The following is a 23,157-nucleotide window of genomic DNA, read 5'->3' as shown; positions in this document are numbered from 1 at the left end:
CCTAAAATCTGTTTATTTGTTCCAGATATTTGCAATACCTTTTCACCATGCCAGATCCCATGGATACAAGCTCAGGACTAAACAACAGTTCACATGATGGAATTCAGCTTCACCAGTGGCAGAGTTGGACACCTGAGGATGTTAGAAGATACTTCACGGTGAAAGGCCTGTCAGAAGAGGGCAATATCCTCATGGGTAAATCTTGGAACTTGTTGCCTGAAATAGGCCTTGTATTTTATTTCAGGGCATGGCAGCTTTGTCATAGGGCACATTTGTAAATTGTATCACAATTAGGAAAAATGGGAATAAAAAAAAACCCAACAGAATTATCCAAAGCAATAAGAGGGGCATCAAAGAGAGTTAACAGGGAACCCAAGGCTAGACATGGCTTTTGAATGATTCAAGCCCTGATTAAAATTATTATGATAACTGCAATTAATGGTAATGCCTTGGGCTCAGTGATAAACACTAATGAATGTTTCAGGATTGTAACCTATGATGTCAAAGTTGCTATGATAGTACATTTTTGTCCCCAGAAGTGGTGTGAGTTTTTTAGCTCTTGATTCATTTGTTTTAAACATTCCTAAGGAGAAGTATCAGCACCTACATGTACTAGGTATATATTCTGATGTTGTGTTTTATTTCATAATGACCAGCATGTTGGAATTTCCAATGTGAATTACATTTTCAATCCCATTCTTTCCTTATTTTTGATCTGTGTACCTATTTCATTATATAATTCCCATACATTATGTATGACAAACCTTGTACCAATTATTTTTTATTTCATTGCCAATAAAACAAGGAATGTTGACCGATCAGAAAATAAGATTGTGTAATACATATCTCAAATGTCTAACATTTAACCCTAATTCTCCCAGGGGGGGGGGGCATAATGGCCCCCCCCCCCTCGTCAATTTTCGCGATATATCTGCTGCGCAAAATTTTTTGACCTCGCCACCCGCTGACTTTTTACTTTCAAGTCTCGCGCAAATTTTGAGACCAAATTTGTGACGCCCGGGTACGCGGTTACGACATTACGCAACATTATGTAAGTGCATGTCAGACCCAAAATTGCTCATTAAACGTGATTTCATGTACAAATCCAATGCAAATTGTGTATTTAGCCAAAATTCATAAACGTATCATTATTTCTACTTTTACTGATTAAACTTAATTAATTTTGCCTTGTTTATGATCAGAATTAAGTCTGGAACAATTTCCATCGAAAAAACAATAAAAAACAAAAAGTAAAAAAACAAAGATATACATAAGAAATTAAAAAAACAATAAAATACATAAGAAATCGGTCTTGGTACCAGAATTTTTTTCATTCACAATCAGGGTTGTTTGATTTAAATCATGTCGGTTTAAATCATGATTTAAATCGCGATTTAAATCACTTGATTTTTTTCAAAAAAATCACTGATTTAAATCAACTTTTATAAAAAAAAATTAGTTTTCTCTATTTTCTCTTCTTCTTAACAGATACTTTCAATGTAATCATTTTCATTTCTGTTCCACATGCTTTAGAGATACTTTAAAAGAATGATACACCCTCATGGAGTCTGATTTAACACCACTGTTTTATTTTCAAATTGTAAAACAAGCAAAACTGATGAAAACAACAAGTTTCTAACGAAGTAATGATAAATAACTCTCTGTATGTACACCAAACTGTTAAATCTTCAATAAAATAATATATAAAATCTACAAAGGTGCTCAAAGTCCACAACTTGGATACTTTTACAAAACAGCTGAACTACTTGTATGTACCTCCTTCTTGTTACTATTAATACCCATTCTTTCAATTACTTAAGTTGAAGGCATATGTGTACATTTGATAAGAATTACATGTATATTTGCATGCCTTTAATAATGTCAATTTTGTGGGAAATTCTCAAGTTCTTTGAGTACTTCATGCATTGGAGTAACACTTCGGATGTTTTGAACTGACTGATATAAAAATTTCAAGAGTTTAAATGTATACATAATACATAACATTACTTGGGCTTCCATAAAATGTCCGTCTCTATAATGCAAATAAATAAAAAAATTAATAAAAAGAATTACCTGTATATAAGTGGATTATTGTGTCAAATAGTACAATACACAATGTTCAAAAGACTACTTGACCACTATTATTGGTGTAAAACAGTTTAAATATAGTTTAAAACTTGTTAAGTGTGACCATTATTTTTCGTTGGAAAAAAATCAAAAAAATCTGATTTAAATCATAAAAATCCGATTTAAATCATAAAAATCCGATTTTTTTGATTTTTTTTTAAAATAAAAAAAATCAACAACCCTGTTCACAATTGTTAGGAATGCTATAAAGAATATTTTCACCAAAAAATAGCATTCTAGGAGCTTTATTTAGTGAATCAGAGCAAAAAGTATGATTTCATGAATAGATTAGCATAATTAATTCATATAAAATAAAAGTATATGAATTCAGTGAAATTTACCAATGCAACTGCGTAGATTACGTCATTCTCTACCATCATGCAATTTTTTTGTGATCGTGCAATCCCCCCCCCCCCGGAATGACAAGAATCAAAATACCCCGGGAGATTTAGGGTTAAACGTCACTCGATAGAATGATATCCATCATTTTCACCATGTAAAGTTTGTCAAAATTTTAATTTCTATCCTCAAAACTATAGGTGAAAATATAGATGGAAGTCATTTATCACAGCTTACAGAGGAAAGGCTTGAAAAGATGGGAGTACAGTAAGTATAAATGACTTTATAACAGATTTGAGATAACTAATAAATAAATTTCAGCACCCTTAATGCAGCTTTTTTTATTCATGAAATATTGTGAACTAGATTTTTTGCCTTTAAGACAGTTAAAATTTCATAAGTTTACCTTAGATTAGACCGATAATCCTGATAATCCTAATTAATAATGAGGAAAAGCATGTGTCCCGCAACACAAATGTTAGCGATTAATTGTACGCTCGATTTTCATGATTGATTGTACATTGTAGTCAATGCAATCAATCGTAGAAAAATGTTCTATCGTCATTGCTAAGCTTTGTGTTACAGGCACCTGATTATACAATGACTGTCATTTCAAATAAAAGCCAAATTTTTAACTTTAATATTTTTGTGTTCCCATGAGACTAGACTTAGTAATGAAGTTACTTGTATAATGCAGTCTTGATTTCGCTCTTGCCTTTTTTCAGTTGAACTGTGCACTGTATCATTCAAATGAATTGTTTATCAGAGATGGAACGAAAATTTCTCTTTATTCTAATGAACTGTAGTAATACTGAAAATGATACTGATGACTTGTATGTATAGCCTTTTTTTCAATTCTTTTATGAATACAGGTAGTTTTGTATATAATTGTTATGCAATAATATTCTGTTGTATAAGAGAATATTATTGCATAACAATTATATACAAAACTACCTGTATTCATATAGGAATTGAAAAAAGGCTGTAATGGCAGATATGATAATATACAAATATCTTAGGCTTCGAGAAAGTATAGTAGGAATTATTTATCCGAGGTTAATCTGGCAATTACTATTTTTCCCAAGGGAAAATAGTAATATTGCCAGTTCAATCGCCCTCAGCCCCATGTAATTTTTTCCCCCTGATTCTAATGAAAGATGCTTGATGTTTGAACAGGCATGGTTTATATAAGATTTCATTGAAATGTTATACAAATTTTGTTACTAGTTGCTCAACAGTAGCAAGGGCATGTTTTCTCATAGATTTTTTTTCTTGCAAATAATGAATGAAAATGAGAATACAAGAATTGTTATTTGTTCATCATATCCTGTATATCTTAGAACCATGGGAAAGAGGCTGTCTGCCATAAACCTCATCAACAATCTGACAAAAACCTCTCATCAAAGCTTAAAAACCAAGGTAAGTACCATCAGATTATTTCATTCAGAATAATGATAAGTCTTTACAATCAAGATAATTCTTTAAGATCAAATAGAGAGTCTTTAAAATCAAGATCAACATACATGTTTACTATTTCCATATCGTTTAATAAATATTCAATGAAGGCATACTTTTTTAAACAAAAGTTGTTCAGACCAACCTGAAAGCTTGACAGAGGTTTGTCATACATAGCAAAAGCTACATGCAAATTTGATTCCAAGAATAGTTGTTTGTGTATGATTAATGATAATCATATCATTTGTATGGTGCTTAATAGAGATGTTTCTAAGAGCTCAGTGTTCTGACTATAGTATAACTTAATTACTAGGATCTGAAAAACAAAAACTGAACAAAACAAAGATGTGCACCTCCGTATAGGAAAGCAAAAAAATTATATACTGAGTGGGGAAAATTTGCTTAGTTTAATTTCTATAAACTCCATTTTGTGATTGTAACCACACCTTGAATTTATATTCAAGATATCAACAATGTGTCTGAGCAAGTTACTAGAATATAATTTCCCAGGTCATCAACTGCATTCATGCTTGATTTTGCAAGATGAATGCATGCTTATTTTCTTAGAATATGACCCCAGTTTAACATCAGGGTCTGAACTCAGTACCTTGTAATTCAAAGACCTTGGAACAGTCCATTGCCCCACAGTATCTCTATTGAAACCAAACTCACTGATACACCCCAGCTTGATAGACCATTCTTGATAAAGCAATATATACCCAGATACAATATTATATACAATGACATGATTTTTATTGTGTTTTCTGTGTCTTGACTTCCTCCCAGGTTTTCAACGACTCGGTTCATGGCCACATTGACTTTGACCCTCTGCTGATCAAAATCATAGACACCCCACAGTTTCAGAGACTGCGCTTCATCAAGCAACTTGGCTGTAGCTACTTTGTCTTCCCAGGAGCAGCCCACAATAGATTTGAACACTCACTAGGGTAAATATCAAGTGCAGGGACTATGGTAACCTTGAAGTACCATTGATTACATAAGTGCTATTGCTTGGAACTTTAGATTGCACATTTGGTGAATATTAATAGTGGCCAAGATCTTGGATTGATATCTTTCCTCTTCGTTCACACTAAAATTCACACAATGAATTAAAGACTTGTAGAATTGTATTTTTCCTTTCCTATCCATAGCATTTCTCAAGACAGGTAGTATGGTTGGATTGACCAAGTTTTTGTCTGGGGCCCATTTTGTAAAAATACAACTGTGGTAACGTTGCCACTATTTATGGCAACTGCAATGGTAAGAGGACTCGGTAGCCAATCTAATTGAAGGTTTCCACGGTAGTTGTTACAATAACGGCAAAGTTACCATAACTGCAAACCTTTATGAAATGGGCCCATGATGTTTTTAGATTAAGACTGTCGTAGAGCAACAGGTCAAGAAAACCAATGTAATCATTTTCTTGACTTAATACAGGGTGTGTTACCTTGCCAGAGAGCTTGTCCTTTCTCTTCAACGCAAGCAACCAGAGCTAGACATCACAAACAAGGATATCCTCTGTGTGCAGATTGCTGGGCTTTGCCATGATCTTGGTAAGAACGAGTGCTGAATAATTTTGATGGTTTGGTTTAGCCTTTAACCCTATTTTAACTGGGCTATATGAGACCAGGCTTTCCGTGTAGTAGAATTTTCAAAATAATTTTTTTTTTTCAAATTAATTAATTATACGAATAAGTGTATGAAATAATGTTATTGCCTTTAACTCACACTAAATAGATAGGCGTCTGCTGATTTTTGGTGAAAATATTAATTTTGACATTTTTAACAAATATCTACAAAAATTTGCCAAAACATGATTTATTTCCTATGTATTTTTATTGTTTTGTGAATTGGTGTAGTCACGAAATTCGTCACTAACCCAAGGGTTAAACAGCTCTTGGCGAATTCCACATTCACGGGTGTCAGAGTTCAGAATTTTAGCTTATTTTCAGCTATTTTTTAAATTTTTTAAATTATTATTTTTAGCTAATTGTGTATTTTGCCTACATACAGGTACAAAACTATAGGAGCATCTGTAATTTCAGCTATTTCCATGTGGTCACTCACAACTCTGCACATATAGGCATTATTATTCTTGTGTAATTGTAATTTAAGTATTTATATGCCTGTTTTGATCGTGCCCTCTATACAATTTGATGCTTATATGTATGTTGTATCATCTGAGTTCTTATATTTCAACACTTTGGTCTTTTTTAGTTTAATTTGTGATATTTTTACCATTGATCCATTTTTAAAGTTCTGAATAAATGATATTATAAAATTGATTATACCTTTGATATTATGGTACACTGTTCTATTACGTATTAGCTTCTCTTGTGACTAAAAATTGCACTTAAATTCCCTGTTGCATGTGGTAAATTATTTTCAACCCCTCAATGGGTGAAACAAATCACCAACATAGAAAGAGATAAAATAAAGAAAAAAGGTGAAATCTTCAGTGTGTCTGTTTTTAATGCTATTTAATACAATAGAATTTGTGTGAGACGATAAACCCTTTCTTTTTTTAAATTTTTTATTGTAATACTAGCTAAAAAACAAATAAATTGAATTAAATTGATTATCAATGGAAATGATTTTTCGAAAACAAATTTTTTTCAAGTCTTGCTTGAGTTCTGTAGAACACCAAATTGCAACCTTATATGTGTAATGACATTTTAATGCTATATTATTTTATTTGTCTTCTCTAAATAGATAACTAGATAGAATTTGTACTTAAAATGCTATATTATTATTTATCACCAGGTCATGGTCCGTTTTCCCACATGTTTGACTTGTTCTTCATTCCTCATGTAAGACCTGACTTTAAACACAAGGTAAGTGCAAATCTTTGCAGATGGAAGGAAACCTCTTTCCAGAATGTTATTCGATGAGTATTTAATACATTAATTATTTGAACTATTTTGACTTATTCTTCATTCCTCATGTAAGACCTGACTATTTACATAATTTTATTCAAGAGTAAACTGTTTTGAAGGTATCAAATGTGATACTTACTCAAACAAAATGATCTGTATAATTTTGTCTTATAATATAATGATGGAAATCATATTTGATATATCACACATCTCAAAATCATTGCTAGTCAATAATCAGGGAATAAGTTTTGCTTACCAAATTCAATGAGCATTTTTTTTTGGTCATAAGGTAAAAGTTTTGTTTTAATTTGTACAGTTCAATATAAAAATCTGCTATGACTTTTTGTGTAGCATTTAAAAGAAAAGATTTGGAGCAGTTATTCCCTGATAATTATCATTTATATGTAATTATAAGTAGATTACTTGTTATACAAAATGAATGTCTGGTTTATTAGGATCCAACATGATAGCAAATATGAATGAGTGTCTAGCCATTTATACCATGTGCAACTTGAACCTCCAACTCACTGTCACTGTGGAGCGTTGTGGCCCAGTGGATTAGTCTTCGGACTTTGAAACAGAGGGTCGTGGGTTCGAATCCCAGCCATGGCGTAATTTCCTTCAGCAAGAAATTTATTCACATTGTGCTGCACTCAACCCAGGTGAGGTGAATGGGTACCCGGCAGGATTATTTCCTTGAATGCATGAGCGCTGAAAGGCAGCTCGAGCTAAGGCCGGGGTAATAATAATAATAACAATGTGCCTCGGAATAGAATATTTCTAGATAGATGGCGCTATATAAATGCCTAATGTTATTATTGTTTCAGGGTCAAGGGACTGGACTGCCACACTTGTTTTATTTCCTCCATTTATTATTTTTCCCCCTGAACAGCATGAGCATCTGTCTGTACTGATGTTTAATCATCTGATCAAGGAAAATCATCTAGAGGAAAAACTGAAGGAGAATGGATTGGACGAACAGGATCTTGTATTTATCAGAGAACAGATTGAAGGATTACCCAAAGACTCTAGCCAAGATCAGGTCAGATAAGATTTTGCCAAACTCATGGACAGTTCATTCACTCGTATTTATTCCACATACACTTTGTTGGTGTTTTGTAGGTTAGGCATAAGTAACACACCACTGTTATCCCTTTCTAAATAGATTCTAATTTTTTTATCAAATCAGGTACATATCAGCTATAGGCAAAATTCTATCTTTATTTAAGATATCTCATAATTGAGCATAAGATCGATCACAGTCAGGCAGAAATTCATACTGTACGTAGCTCCGGAACAGCTTTATGAAACGGCCCCAAGGGATGTAAAATTGTCATATCTTTGCCCGTTGAAGGTGGTCACTAAATGTTTGGCGTTGTTAATTCATCAGACAAGTATAAAGATAAACCACTTGACCAATCATCTTCTGATGCATATTTATTAAGAATGAAAATGCTATGATCAGATTTGAGATAGCACTGTCAAGATCATAAGACTACTGATTTTTTGCGATCACTGAATAATTGTTAAGTTGCTCTGTATGTGTTCCAACAATTTATTGGTTTGGGGTAAAAAAATAAATCATCATTTTGAATACACACAGTCCATTTTCGTCCGCAGGAATGTAATTTTATTAAAGATCAGGATCACCGGTCTCCTCGACTGATCATTTTAGATAATAGTGAAAATTGTATTTTGAACTCTATCATTTTTAAAGAATTTTTTTCTTTTATTAAATTATCAAAAGGTTTTTTCTTTTCTTTTAAATCTTATCAATCTGTGATGTACTGATAAGATGTCATGATGGTGGAGACATTATATTTAAGAACTTGTAAAGAATTAGTTACAATTCAGAATAAAATTAATATGAGAAATGTGCCCTTTATTTGATCAATGATATTGGTGATAATGAAAATTGAAAAGGCAGAGGAACAAAGGATGATGATGTGATGTATAATGTCAATTTTTAACAAGGTCATCTTCAGGAAATGTCCTGTAGAGAAAACTTGGAAATTTACTTTAAATTAAAAGCTATGATCAAGGGAATGTAATGTACAAGCCAGGAATTTTAATCAATCATGAAATATACAAGAAATCTACCATAAGATTGCCAGAAGACATTCCACCTGTCAATCATTGGGTGAAATTTACTCGAGGCATGAAGAAATTAACACAAATACTTCTCCTCTTCCTGTGTAATTTACACTAAATCTGTAAACAAGCAGGAATCTAGGTCACCTTTTACACTGTATTCTATTACACTATTTTTTTTTGGGGGGGAGGCAAATGTCTCTTTGGCAGAGATTTCATTTGAACACTATATAAACAAAGTCAGATGGCATGGAATTGGATACCAGAAATATTCCAGAAGTAACTGCAATATTCACCAAGTGGAATCGTTCTGAAATCCCACCTAAAAAAGATCTATAATTGGATTTTAATTCATTTTATGGATGGTGCGAGTGGGTTGATCATTGCAGAAATTGAAATCAAGGTTTCATTGAAATCAATAAAATTATCTTTCTTTCGTCTTTGTAGAATGAGTGGCGTTACAAAGGACGAGGGCGTGAAAAAAGCTTCCTGTATGAGATAGTGGCAAACAAGAGGAATGGCATCGATGTGGACAAGTGGGATTACTTCGCCCGGGACTGTTACAATCTTGGGATAGCCAACAGCTTTGACCATCAGAGGTACATGAAGTTTGCAAGAGTGATAGAGGTCGAAGGAGAGAAACAGATTTGCAGCCGAGACAAGGTAATGTTTCAGAAAAAAAAAAGAACATGCTCATTTTAGATAAATTATTTTTTATCATGCGAGATACAAAGAGATAAGTTTGAATCCTCTCTTTTTGTATTACACTTCAATTTTGGAACCATACCACCCCCCCTCTCCCTCCCCACAGGGGGTGTGGCATTTTCTTTCAAAATTCAGCTTTCAGTGTAAATCAATGTTATTGTCATGATCATCTGTACCATGTCACCATCTAATCCCAGTAATAATCCTTTTGTAATTGGTACAAGGAAGGAAGCCTTTCACAAAAGGAAGCCAAGAAAAGCAGCTGGTACCATGGGACAACTTTCATCTATTAAACAATAGAGAAAGCCCAGTAATAGCATGCCTGAATGCACACACAAATACACCCACACCCACACACCTTGTCATGAGTTAAGCTTTATCATCTTAAAACCTATCACCAATAAAGCTGAGTTCAACAATGCCACTGTGCACAGATTTGAAATGCCTCAGCTCATTCATTCATTTATTCATTCATTCAATTCAATTCAAGGTTTATCAAAAACAGGAATCACAGCCAAATGGCTGAATTGGTCATGTATACAAAGTGTGAACAATTGATGGACTCATTTACATATTTCAAACATTAAAAAAAAAAAAATTAAATACTGAGATAAGAAATGTGTATGTAGATAACAAGGCAAGACTAGTTAGACATTGCTTGCTTTCCATAGTTACGATTGATCGGATCAATTGTAGTTCTTTGTAAGACGGGCCCCAGGTATTTTTCCGAGCAATACAAATAAATTTCCCACATATGCTTGTCTTACATTTGTTAGTGTTCTACAGTGTGATTGTTTTTCAGCTTAGATTTCATGATTTCCCAGAATTATAGTTATGTAAATGTAGATATAGACTACAATGATATGGTGACAGGCTTGATTTTAAAAACTTTCTCATGAAATCCCTATTTTCTGCAATTACATGTACATTTATTGATACCATAAATGGATTTTATATTTCATTTCAGTAATTATTATTTTTCTCATGTTTTTTTGTAATATCCTTTGTAATTAGGAGATAGGCAATCTGTATGACATGTACCACACCAGAAACACCCTCCATCGGAGAGCCTATCAACACAAAGTAAACAAGATCATTGAAACTATGTAAGTATTTCAAAATATTTATTTTCTCAGTCTAAACTCCTTCGCTGTTCTATACATCTATCTAAATGATTTTCTATTTGTTTTCAATCTGTGCAATTATTTCTGTTTTCCTGTTCCCCTTTAGATTTGTACACTGTTTTAAAATGATCTTTTAAGGCAGAATTTTTCTCTTGAAGCCCATATGAAACTGGTTTGAATGCTATGATAACTCATTTTTGTCTCGCCTGCATAGCAGAGCGAGACTATAGGCGCCGCTTTTGCGACGACGTTGAAATCTTAACCAAGGTTCAGTTTTTTAAATGTCATCATAACTTAGAAAGTATATCGACCTAGTTCATGAAACTTGGACATATGGGTAATCAAGTATTACTAAACATCCTGCTTGAGTTTCAGGTCACATGACAAAGGTCAAAGGTAATTTAGGGTCAATGAACCTAGACCATGTTAAAAAAATCCTCTATTTAGTATAAATTCAGAATGCAATCTTTGAGCTTGTAGTTTTCTGATATACTATCAATCAATTTGTATATTAGTTTTCAGAGCATCGATCTCTACTGAGAGAACAAAAAGACATTAATGGAAGAGAGAGAGGGGGGAGGGGCTGAATATGATAAACTGAAAAATTCAAACGTTCTGGAAGAATCCATCAATAAAAGTAATATCATGTTTAATACGCAAAATTTTTTAAGATTTTAATGTTTGAATAATGGTTCAATATTATTCACATGATTGAACCTTTTCCAAAGCTGTAATACTTTCCTCACAATTTCAGAGAAAATTTGTCCAAAATATTTATTGATTTTATGATTGATACAGCTACTAATAAAGATAATTCAGGTATGAGGACATCAATTTTTAGTGTGAAACCATTATCTAAATTTATTTTCATTGCCTTTGCAATAACATTGACATAAATAACTAAGATTTTTCTTGTAGGATTGTAGATGCTCTGATCGAAGCTGATGAACATCTCAGGATCTTTCCAGGAGCTAATGGGTCAGTATCTAATTGTTTTGTTTTATTAATATATAAATAAATCCTTTATGAAATAAATGTGTGTAGATGCCTTCATATATATGATATGCATTTTTTGCTTCCCTGTATATCATTAATGAATATTATAAATTAGTAATTAAATTATATTTTCAATTAAAAACAAAATGGGAAATGTGTTGTAGTTTTTACCACTACCCAGCAGGTCTAACAGTAGAACAAGGGTTAGTCCGGGCCATTATAGTGGATGTTTATATCTAACTTTGGAAGTAAACACATGTCCTTGAACACAATGGAAGGGATTTCCATGGATTGGAAATATGAAAACAAGATTCTGATTGGTTCCTGGTCAATGATTTCAACAAAATATTCATGGATACAAGGATGTTGATTGGCAATTGCCAAGTTAGCTATTGATGTCAAATATGTTAAAGAGCCATGGTTAGCAATCAAAACATGCCCCTGAAAATGCATTCAGTAGCACTTATGTTGTAGAGAGAAAGCAATATGAATGTGCTTCAAAGAATGACCTATTTTGTAAATTCATGCCAATATCCAATTTTGGGACACGTTTTGTAACTGATGCAGGATAAAGCTGACCATTTCTGAATCATTGGATAACTCCAGTGTTGCCATTCTTTTTCAAATTTCATGTACCGATGATTGTTTTAAGCATGTTTGTGAACTTTGGTTCAGTTTAATAGAATACATTTTCTTCTCACAAGACAAAAGGCCTCAGATAATACATAGACATCCTTATCAGATCTATCTCTTGTAATATATCTTATTTTGGGATTTCTTTAAAGCTAAATGACCGTAGTTGCAGTAAAACACTGATTTCGTGAGAAAGTCTGTAAAACCAAGGTGAAGTATTGATATATCATCCTAGATCTAGATCTGGTACAGTTACATAAACTGAACTTTGTGAAATCATAATATCTAGCTAAAAAACGATCACACTGAAGATCCCCAACACAGATAGGCACACGTGGGACAGTGTATTTTTATTGCTGGAATAAAGACCCGACAGAAGTGACCGAATCCGCGCTTATTTTGCTTATTTCTCAGCAATTACACAATTTCTTCCAGAATCCTTTGGCACATATTTTTTATTCATACAAACAGACACTTTGGTGATCTTTCTATTAAATTCTGTAAAAAGTCATTTTGAGATCGTTCCCACAACTGGACTTTATCTTTAATGCAGGAAAAAGCTGACCATGTCTGAATCAATTGATGACATGCATGCCTACACCCACCTGACAGATAGTGTACTTGAACACATCCTCTTCTCCCAGAATAAAGGCCTGAAGGAATCCAAAGACATCATCCAGAAGATCCTCACCAGACAGCTCTATAAGTGTGTCGGACAGTCACAACCTCCTGCACGCACTGAACTAGAGGTAAGGATTATACAGGATGGGCTTCCTGAAGAGTGAAGCACTTGCGAAGTGTTATCTGAATCATCAGTGCTTTTCTCGAATCAAATGCAAACATTTGAAATTCCTAGTTTATAACAGTTGTCGCTGAACAATCTTGGACATGAAATGTCACATTGATGGAAAATTCATAATGCCTTTTTAATTTTTCTCAATTGTTAATTTTACTTAATCATCTTATTATTGTTGTTAATCATCTTTGAGTTTATTTGTATATTTATTATTATTATTTTTTGGGGATGAGGGGAACTTTTTTAACAAAAGTTTTCTTAATTATAAGAGCCACAACCATGCTTGAAGCTGCAATATTTTTCTCTGTATTGTAGATATTGTTAGTTTGTTAGTCTGTTGGTCTGCATCAATTTTGATCGAACTTGGTCCAAATGATCCTTGGGTAATGTGTGTTGTTGAGGATGATGGGGTCAAAGGTCATCTAAGGATGAAAAGGTACAGTTTTGTTCAAATTGTTCTCATTTCTTTATTTCTGTATCAGTTATGATCACACTCGGTACAAATGATCCTTAGGTAATACCACATGTATGTGTGTTCATTAGGATGATGAGGTTAAAGGTCATCTAGGGGCCCAAAGATCATATTGCATATTTTATCAGGCAAGACTCATTTGCGAACTACCTTGTTAAATAACTCTTGAATTAATTGTTTCTCCTTTTGTTTTTAGTCACAAGAGGAAATACGCAAACAGATCTGCCTCGCAGTGTCAGAGGAGGACCTGAAAGGACCCCAGCTTGATCTAGATGACCTGGTGGTTCATGTAAGTGTTCAATGTCATTCTGTAACTTGGTGAATATTCTTGATCCAGATGACATGGTGGTTCATTTAAGTATGCAATATGATTCTGTTACTTGGTGAATATTCTTGATCCAAATAACATGATGGTTCGTGTAAGTATCCAATATGATTCTGTAACTTCATGATTTTTTTCACTCTATATTTTCCATGGTTTCAAATATGTTTCCATTGAAATCAGTTTGTAGCTAAAGCTAAGTTGTGCATACCATTAATGATGCAAATATATCACTTATGTTGCAGATATACCAATATTTGGATCTCCATTTCTTTCATGGTTTCAAATAGTTTTCCATTGTAATCAGTTTGTAGGCAAAGCTAAATTTTTCCATATAACTAATGGTGCAACTATACCACTAATGGTGCAATTATACTGATAGTTTTAACTCCATTTCTTTCATGGGTTTATAAATGTATTTCCATGAAAAACCCTGACCCTAGCGATAAGTGAAACTGACAAATCATACAACAATCTAAAGCCCCAAAGCTACAAATCATAATAATGCCAGTTTATGCATATTATTGAACCCTGCTATATTTAGTTTTTCTAAGGCAAATACTCAGCTTGCAAGCAGTGAATGAGCAAAAAAAACTTGCATTGTTGTGCTTTGCTTATGCGCTATTGATTTGTAAATTTCACATTCAGCCTCAGTTGTGGTCTTGAATGAGAGCTGGGCCCCGTCTTACAAAGAGTTAAGATCGATCCAATCAATCACAACTATGGATGGCCAGCAACGTCAACATCTAAAAAATGCAAATTTGTTCAAAATATTTTCTAGATGTGATGTTCATTCATATATTTATCATTCTCTTGAAGATTCAGTGTGATTCTCTTTGTTTTAAGGAGATTGTGCGAATTCCTTGTAGAAAAAATTATGACACTGATGGATTTCCATAGAGTTACGATTGATTGTATCAATTGTAACTCTTTGTAAGATGGGGCCCTGATCATACCATTGATGGTGCAACAATTTGTTTCTCTATTTGATTATTATTGTCATATTAGGTGGTGAAGATGGACTATGGAATGGGCAATCAGAACCCTGTGGATTATGTCCGGTTCTACTCCAAGGAAGACCTCAACAAGGCAGTCAAGATCAGGAAAGGACAGGTAAGGAGCCCTCTAGAATTTTGTTTGTTCCTCTTGCATAATGAAAGATTGGATTTGTAGTGCACTGTATCCACTCTGCAGAGTGCCCAAGGTGTAGTGAAAGAGAGAGAGAAGCTTGTTCAGCTGTAGGATACCATGTGTAATGAAAGTGATAAATGGCCATTTGTATAGATAGCATTAAAAAATCTCTGCCTATGATTGGGCAAAATTCCAGTCATGGAGCGTACTACTGACTGCTGCCATGCAGTGTTCTATTAAAATATGTTATAGCAGACACATAGTCTCAAGTCGCACAGTACAAAGTGCTCTTTAACATACCTTGTTGTGGGCGTAAAGTTTTACCTACAAAACATCATTAGTGCTTAATAGCTCAGGTTTATTGATTGATTGATTGGCCAATAATATATGGCCTTTTATTTGCATCCAAAATATAATCATACATTTAACATGAAAAAACAATATTTAAAAATATTATAAAGAGGCTAGGGACAATAAAGCAAAATACAATTTTAGAGATAACAATTACAACAAATGAAAGCACAACATACGTGTACCGGATTCTATTCTATTTTAAGTTGCCTGCTGGGGTGGGGTTGGGGACATTTCATGTTATTTCAGTCACTTGAACAACCTTCACAAACAAAAAAACACATGCTTCATTACCAGTAAAAGTTTGTCACAGAGTGCGCTCTCTGCTGATACATAATGAGTTATTTATTTGATAGTAATTTGCAACAAGTGCAGGGTTCCCAGCCCATCAGGGAAAATTCTTTTACTTTTTTCCAGTCAGAGAAAATCAGGGAACTTAAAAGAAAATACCTCAAATGAGGGGAAAATGCCTCAAATCAGAGAAAATTCAGGGAAAAATCAGGGGAATTTTGATCAGCCCAAAAGTCGAAAACACTGTAGTCAGTTGTATTTTGTTGCACATCAACCTCTTTCTTTAAAAGGTGAGGAAAGGATGGCTGTATGGAGCGAAGGGAGGCAATTACATGCCTGTGTAATAGTACCAACTTAGTTTTACATTATTGTTTTTATACTGAAAATACATGTAATTCACGGCAACAACTCAGAAAATATGCGAACCTGGGAATGGGTTTAAATAATTATCAGGGAATTTTAAAACTTCATCAGGGAAAAATCAGGGAATTTTGATTTCTTAAAACGCTGGGAACCCTGAAATGTTGGTACAAGTGTTCTCAGAACTATATTCATAATAATGCATCTTTGTAATGATGTGTCACTTATTATCAGGTGTCCCAGATGCTTCCGGAGAACTTTGTGGAGCACTATATACGTGTGTACTGCAAGCATCGTGATGATGAGAACGTTGCAAAGGCTGAGATGTGTTTCGCTGCTTGGTGTGCAACAAAGGAGTTTAGCAAACCAAAGGTAAGGAAGAAGAATAGAAACAAACATATTTTAAAGTCCATTTCTTTTGATTGGATTTTGTTTTATCTCGCCTATCCTATTTTTCTTTCCATTTGATCGTTCATTTTAAGCTAACAATGCATTTAAATTCTGCCGATCTGCTGTCAGTCTCTTTCCGTTACGCCAATTCCATAGTCTAAAGAATTCCCTTTGCCTGATGTACTTACAGTTTTGATTTCATGAATTGTAAATTAATTTCACAGACATGGAGAATTTGTTCATTCTATCGATTTTGTGCACTCTTTTCAGGCGCGTAGCCAGGGGGGGGCGGTGGGGGCGGTCGCCCCCCCCCAAAACGTCCCCAAAAAGAAAAAAAAGAAGGGAAAAAAGAGAGGAGAAAAGGAAAAGGGAAGGGAGGAAAGGGAAGAAAGGTAGCTTTGTGTTTTTTTTTCTTTTTATTCTGTTTTTTTCTCAAAAGAGAAACTCCTTCACTCTTGCTCTAAATTTATGATCTCCATTGTTTCCCCCACCCTTTCTCTAACCCTGTTTTTCTACCTCAGCTATATGTGTTTATTGCCAGTTAAAGTTCAAATGTATACATTAGGGCATGAAATTAGAGTAAGGTTAGGCCGAAGTATATGAAGTTATCTTTTTTTTTTAATTGATCGCGCAACTTCTGGTCGGGTCGGCTCCGGGCGGGTAAAATCTTTATATCAATTTCTGCCGTCACCTCCATAAAGTCAACTTCTCCCGCTTTTCAGCTCATTACTAAACAACCATAATTTTTGGGGCAAACAGGTTCCTAATCCAAAAAGAGGAAGGTATAAAATTCGTATCGTATAAGGGTATTAAATAAAAAAGTACAATATTTTTTATCAAATTCTATTCAACTTCATGTCATTTCCCTGTACATTCATCTCCTGTCCTGTTTTTCGCCGTCAGTTTGAAATTTTGAATGACTCTTAAGTTTCTTTATAATTCAAAATGAAGCGCTTCAGGATAAGTCAAAGAAATTAGGCATCCTTTTTATATAATTTCAATAAATCACAGAAGTTTCAACTTTTTGCGCACTATTTTCCTTTTAATGAAGTTCAATAATCTTAGAAAATTAATTGAATTAGAGCCGATGGGGTATTGGAGATATCTGCATTATTTTGATGAAACATCCGCCCTTTGAAATTTCAGAGTTTCGTTGCTCTGCGCGGGGAGGAATATCTTCCTCCTGGCATATACACTTCTTCTCCTCTGTTTTGCGAGTTAAAGATATGCACTGTCGCTAAATTGTTTGTAATCAAATCTGATCTTTCCAAGGGAAGTATTCAATATATGTTTAAGAATATCCTTTTCTCGGGACCCTTTTCATGGCAAAAAATTGATAAAACGCTTTAGCTTCCGCACTTCGCGCGGGGTTATTATCATTTTAATTTCCTCCATTGTATTCCTTTTTTGTGCGTTCACAATCTTTTTTTAAAACAAGGTTCATGAAAACCAGGTTCAAAATCACAATATAGTCAACTGAATTGGAGCTGATATAGATACTAGAGACAAGAGAGACGACTCCTTTTCATTTTAATTTATGAAACACCAAAAGCTTCGCGCTTCGCGGGGGAGGGGGAAACTCCCCCTCCCTGCACCCACCCCCTAGGGAGCGCGCTTCGCGCGCTCTGTAAGCGTTGGCACGCTTCGCGTGCATTTACCGCCCCCTCCAAAATGAAATCCTGGCTACGCGTGTGACTCTTTTGTCCATGTTATTATGTGAAAAATATGACTAGATACAACACTTTAGAATAGTTGCACCATTGGGCCTTCTCCTAGGATTGAATGATCAGATTTTCCTTATAATTTTATTTTACAATATTACAGCCTGGAAACTTCCTTGATTCTGCAATGACACCAGCTTCCACTAAGAGGCATGTAGAGGATGAACACCGAAGCCCGTTTGACACCAAAAAAGCAAAGAAAAGCCTTGATGATACTTACAATAGTATGTAATAGTAAAATTGTATCGTCTGTGACGGTTTCAATAGCTTTCAATAATTGTATATGTCGCTTATATTGCCTTAACCCATTCTTACTGTACTGGGAGAAATAGACACAGAGGTGATTGAATGCCAAAGTTGGTTTTAGATCATATGTAGAGAGCGGAATTCCTTTACATTTTTACAATCAAATGTAACTTGAGGAATCGAGGAAGAAAGTTGGATTTTAGTCGTAGTATTTTTAACAAGACAGTTTAGTTACTGGTGCTTTTAATGTGCACAATACTCAACATCCATTATTTTTTTAAGCACAATTGAACTGCCCATTAAATTATGGGTATTTTATCAGTTATAAATGATGCTATTTGCCATGTCCTCTTAATGTCCAGGGCCTATAGATCTACTTAAAGATTTCCTTATTTGTTAAAAAGATGATCACAATTCTGATATCCCTTTGCTTTATTTTGTATGGTTCTGGTAAATTGTACAACATATTTCTTTTTATAAAGCCATTATTGAACACTGTCAGAGTTTACTGGGGTAATGTGCAATGACTATTTCTATTCCTGCTTCTTTTTATTTTTTACATCTTCCCTTTTCTTGACTGACATTTTAGAGTTCATGACATTTATTGCTAACTTATGATAATAAAATGAGTATATGCCTAAAAGCAAGGGATTCTCATACTTGTTGACATTTGGAAATCATGAGAAGTAGCCAGCGCGGTAATATTTAATTTTTAATGTGACATTTAAACTTCACTTTTAGATTGTTTTTTTTCAGGTCCTCAATACAAATTTTAAATTGCCATCTTAGCCATTTTGTTCTGCCCCCTCCCCACTTTTCATATGGCGCAACTATTTGAGATATGCCTCAAATTGAAGAAACTAGAAGTATTGTTTCATTTTGAGTAAAGTGAAGTTTTCATTTGTATTAGCGACTCATGTATCCATGATGTTTATAGAAAAGATTGTAAAAGTAGCACTAAAGATTATGATAGATTAGGTGGTGCCACCTATCAAAAGCTGTGTGTATTTTATACTTCTAATTTGTCTGAAATTAAACCCTTCTATACAGCTGCATTTATCCTTGGATATCATTTTTTTCTATTTTCTTCTTTCTCTTTTTTTTTTTACTCACAGTTTTATTGGTATTAGCATATCATTAACTTATAGTTGATATGACCACTTAATCATCTTTTATGAAATCTTAATTTCAAAGTGTAGTTCTTTTTCCTGTCAGAAAAAGAAATATTGGTAAACAGACATGAATTTGGTATAGATGTATTATTAGGTGCAAAGGAAGACGAATGTGGAATATGTACATTATGGTTGTATGTTATGAACGATCATGATACTTTCATATGATTGTGTGTAAATATCCCAGTGTTGGGAGGATTTTATATGTATACAGTGGATACTAATAACATTTCCATATTCATGGATTGACTTAAGTAGCATATGTATACAGGTACATGTAACATGAAATAATGGTAATATAATCAGATTGGGAGAGTGCTTTAGGCATTGGCCTTGTAATCACTAATAGGCAACTCCATGAAATATGTACGTCCGACCCCGTATAGGCGAGGCGTTCACGAAATTTTCTGTCTCTGATTTCTGGTTCTCATGACAGTCTGTAATGTTCTCAAATGATCATGACTTGGTCAGTCTATGAAGTGAAGTAAGACATGAGAAAAATGGGGGTCGGATGTACAAAAAGGTTGATTATTTAACGGATTTGCCCTAATATTACATAATCAAGAGCAACAAAACAGTGTAGTAAAGTTTCATGTTCACAATTAAGTACATACGTATTAGATTATGATGATTTCTTGTTTCTTTTACATTAAAGAAATGTACTTAGATTTGTAATATAAATGATGGATAGATATAGTAGGATTTTAACAGATGTGAAATATAGTACCTTTGAAAATAACAGAATATTTTTTCCTTCAACTTGCCTTGAGGAAAGTAGTGTCAATTTTGGTGACAAACGTGTCAGGTTCAAACATGTACTTCAGTTGTTCCTTAATGTACATTCCATTTATGGTTGATTGCAGTACTCATTTTAATTAAGAATTAATGTTTATGTTTTAATGTACTGTATATAGAATGTATGGAGATCATCAGAGATGCTGCAAGGGGTATTTTTACTCATACCTTTGCTTGTTTTCATTGTGAAATTTTTTTGATCAAAATCCTATAAATTTTACCTTAGTTAATAGTGCATTGACCGTTTCATTCATGAGATTGATGAATACAGCAAGCGTTCTTTGACTCAAAATTCTACCTACAAGAATCTTATGCAACAGTAAGTTTTATTTTTTAACCTCATTGTTGTGTTACAGTAAACATTTTGAGTAAGTTAGTGATTGCTAGTTCGTACTTATAGTTAAGTGTTACATTAGAGAACATGTACATGTAAGTAATTGGGGGTGCTGTAATAATGGTTCACATTCTGTTCTTAATCAAGAGATTGAAAATTTATTTCTTTGACTAATTCTATATTTCCTTTATATGATAAATGTGACAGCTACATTGATTCTATATTTCAGTAAATTAGTTGAAATTTATGTATTTCTTTGTTTTACATTTTCTTAAGTATCCCATGCATCAACAGTTGTAATTTATCAATACAAAACATTGTTTTCTATTCTAAAATGCTTATTTAATATGAGAAGTAGATCGGTGTTGGGGGTGTGTGGGATGACAAGAATAGAGGCTTAAATATAACGTGAGGAAAAGGTTAACTAAATTGTTTAACATTGAAACTTTTTTAAACACAATATTTACTATTAAAGATATAGTGTATATAAAACTTAAAAGAAATTCATTTTTCATACACTGGATGCACAGAGACGTCTGGTTCTAACACTAATGGAAATTGTCTAAAGATGTCTTATAAAATTAGTTTTCATTCCAAGAAATTGCAAGTTACAAATTCTATTGCAAACTCACAAACTCCACAGATTTATCATCAGAGTTTATAGAACCTGTACAATTTGTTATCAATAGAGAAATTGCTGACATGACTGTTCATTTTCTGGGGAAAATTGACTTTCCTCATTCGCTTGGCTTGTACTGTGTGTACAATGTCACCATCTGAACTTGTATCCCACAATTGCATTGAGAATTGTATGATAAAATAATAACACTGGTTAGGTACGACATCATCATCATTATTGCTTCTATATTGAAGCCAGGCTGATGTTTCATGGGTATAAGTTTCGTACAAACATTAAATACTATTTTTCTAATCTAGCACTCTTGTATAGTGTTTAAATTTTGTTGTTTGACGGTTGCATACCATGATTGAGCATTTTCAATATTCGTATGGCCAAGAATTCCACCAAATTACTTATACTACCTCTCTGCAATTCCTTTTCCTCTTTATGATCTTCTCTATCCCTGATTCCCTACTATACTTAATTTTTTACTACTTTTCTCTTAAAGGAGAATGAAACTCTTGGAGCAAGTTAGCTTTTGTGAAAGAAAAAAAATCAAAGAATAAGATCAACAAAAGTTTGAGTAAAATAGGACTAGCAATAGAAGAGTTATGAGCATTTGAATGTCGAGATCACTAATGCTATGGAGATCCTCCCATTGGCAATGCGACCAAGATCTATGATGTCACAGATGAACAACTCTCCCCTTTTGGACACTGAAAATATACCCCAAAACATCTCTTTTTGCTCATTCTAATCATATGACAAACGATTCATCAATGATATAATGTTGTGAAACCTCTGTACTTGTCCTCTCATAAAGAGAACACCTCACCTTGTGATAGACTCTATAAAAGTGGGAATATAAGTGAAATAAGTACTAAAGTAATGAGGGAGTTGTACGTGTGTGACATCACAGATCTTGGTCGCATTGCCAATGGGAGGAACTACATGGCATTAGTGATCTCAATATTCAAATGCTCATAACTTTCTTATTCATTCAATCTTCCTCAAACTTTCAACAATATGTTTCTTTGATTTTTCTCTTTGATATGGATTCAGCTAGTTTCAAGGGTTTCATTCTCCTTTAAGACCTCATGTACCACTATTTCAAAACTAACAAATTTTCATGAAACACTATAAAACTAGTTAAGCTCTCAGATTTTTTTTTTAATTGCACTTGTGAATGGTTTTGTGGAATTAGTTTTTTTTTATATACAGTTGAGGCCAGAAGTTTACATACACCCAGGAAATTCAAAGAATAGTTGACACTTGCCAAACATAAAATTTAATATTTGTGCTATCATGACAAATTTGTTATCAAACAGTGAGTATGTCATGCTAGTCCAGGATAGAAGAGGCATAACCTTGTTTTTTTATATATACAATATTTTTTTATGGTTTCTTTTCAATTCGAGGGTGCTGATTACGAATCTGAATGATGCCACTCGTGTAACCTTGAGCATTTTCCGCAAATTGGCAAAATCCAATATGGCCGCCAAAATATGCAAATTACCCATGAAAATCATAAAATTGTCCGCACACTGGCTATGAAATGCATGGAATTGTGTGGCAGGAGTGAAATACTCTCTGAAAAAATAATTTTTGACAAAATATTTATTTCCTGGTATTCAAAATGGCCGCCATAGGCCCTTGTATACTCTATTATGTACAATATAAATAGGGAAAACTAATTTTCACAAAAATGAGCACCAAACTGCAAAAAAATGCGATGTATGAACGAAGTAATATATGCAAATCTTCATTACTAACGAGATATATCATTTATTATGTCATATATAGGAACATTG

At 33.6% G+C, this 23,157-nt stretch overlaps 1 protein-coding gene across 1 annotated transcript; it reads left to right on the top strand.

The window, feature by feature from the left end:
- Positions 1-21,662, top strand: LOC129277468 (deoxynucleoside triphosphate triphosphohydrolase SAMHD1-like). Its single transcript, XM_064115232.1, has 15 exons — positions 1-195; positions 2,667-2,733; positions 3,807-3,885; positions 4,708-4,868; positions 5,359-5,474; positions 6,685-6,755; positions 7,690-7,839; positions 9,336-9,551; positions 10,608-10,699; positions 11,636-11,695; positions 12,900-13,095; positions 13,811-13,903; positions 14,945-15,049; positions 16,304-16,441; positions 18,284-21,662. The coding sequence occupies exons 1-15, from the start codon at positions 48-50 to the stop codon at positions 18,410-18,412; spliced, it is 1,821 nt and encodes a 606-aa protein (XP_063971302.1). The 5' UTR covers positions 1-47; the 3' UTR covers positions 18,413-21,662.
- The last annotated feature ends 1,495 nt before the right edge of the window (positions 21,663-23,157 follow it).

The sequence above is a fragment of the Lytechinus pictus genome, unplaced genomic scaffold (assembly GCF_037042905.1).
Source record: "Lytechinus pictus isolate F3 Inbred unplaced genomic scaffold, Lp3.0 scaffold_25, whole genome shotgun sequence".
Taxonomy (NCBI): Eukaryota; Metazoa; Echinodermata; class Echinoidea; order Temnopleuroida; family Toxopneustidae; genus Lytechinus; species Lytechinus pictus.
This window is presented reverse-complemented; position numbering and strand designations above follow the sequence as displayed.

Bases quoted from the DNA above. Each gene is read 5' to 3' on its own strand.
- LOC129277468 (XM_064115232.1), top strand. From the start codon at position 48: ATGCCAGATCCCATGGATACAAGCTCAGGACTAAACAACAGTTCACAT. The intron at 6,756-7,689 runs GTAAGTGCAAAT...CCCCCTGAACAG, and splicing joins GACCTGACTTTAAACACAAG to CATGAGCATCTGTCTGTACT. The intron at 10,700-11,635 runs GTAAGTATTTCA...TTTTTCTTGTAG, and splicing joins AACAAGATCATTGAAACTAT to GATTGTAGATGCTCTGATCG.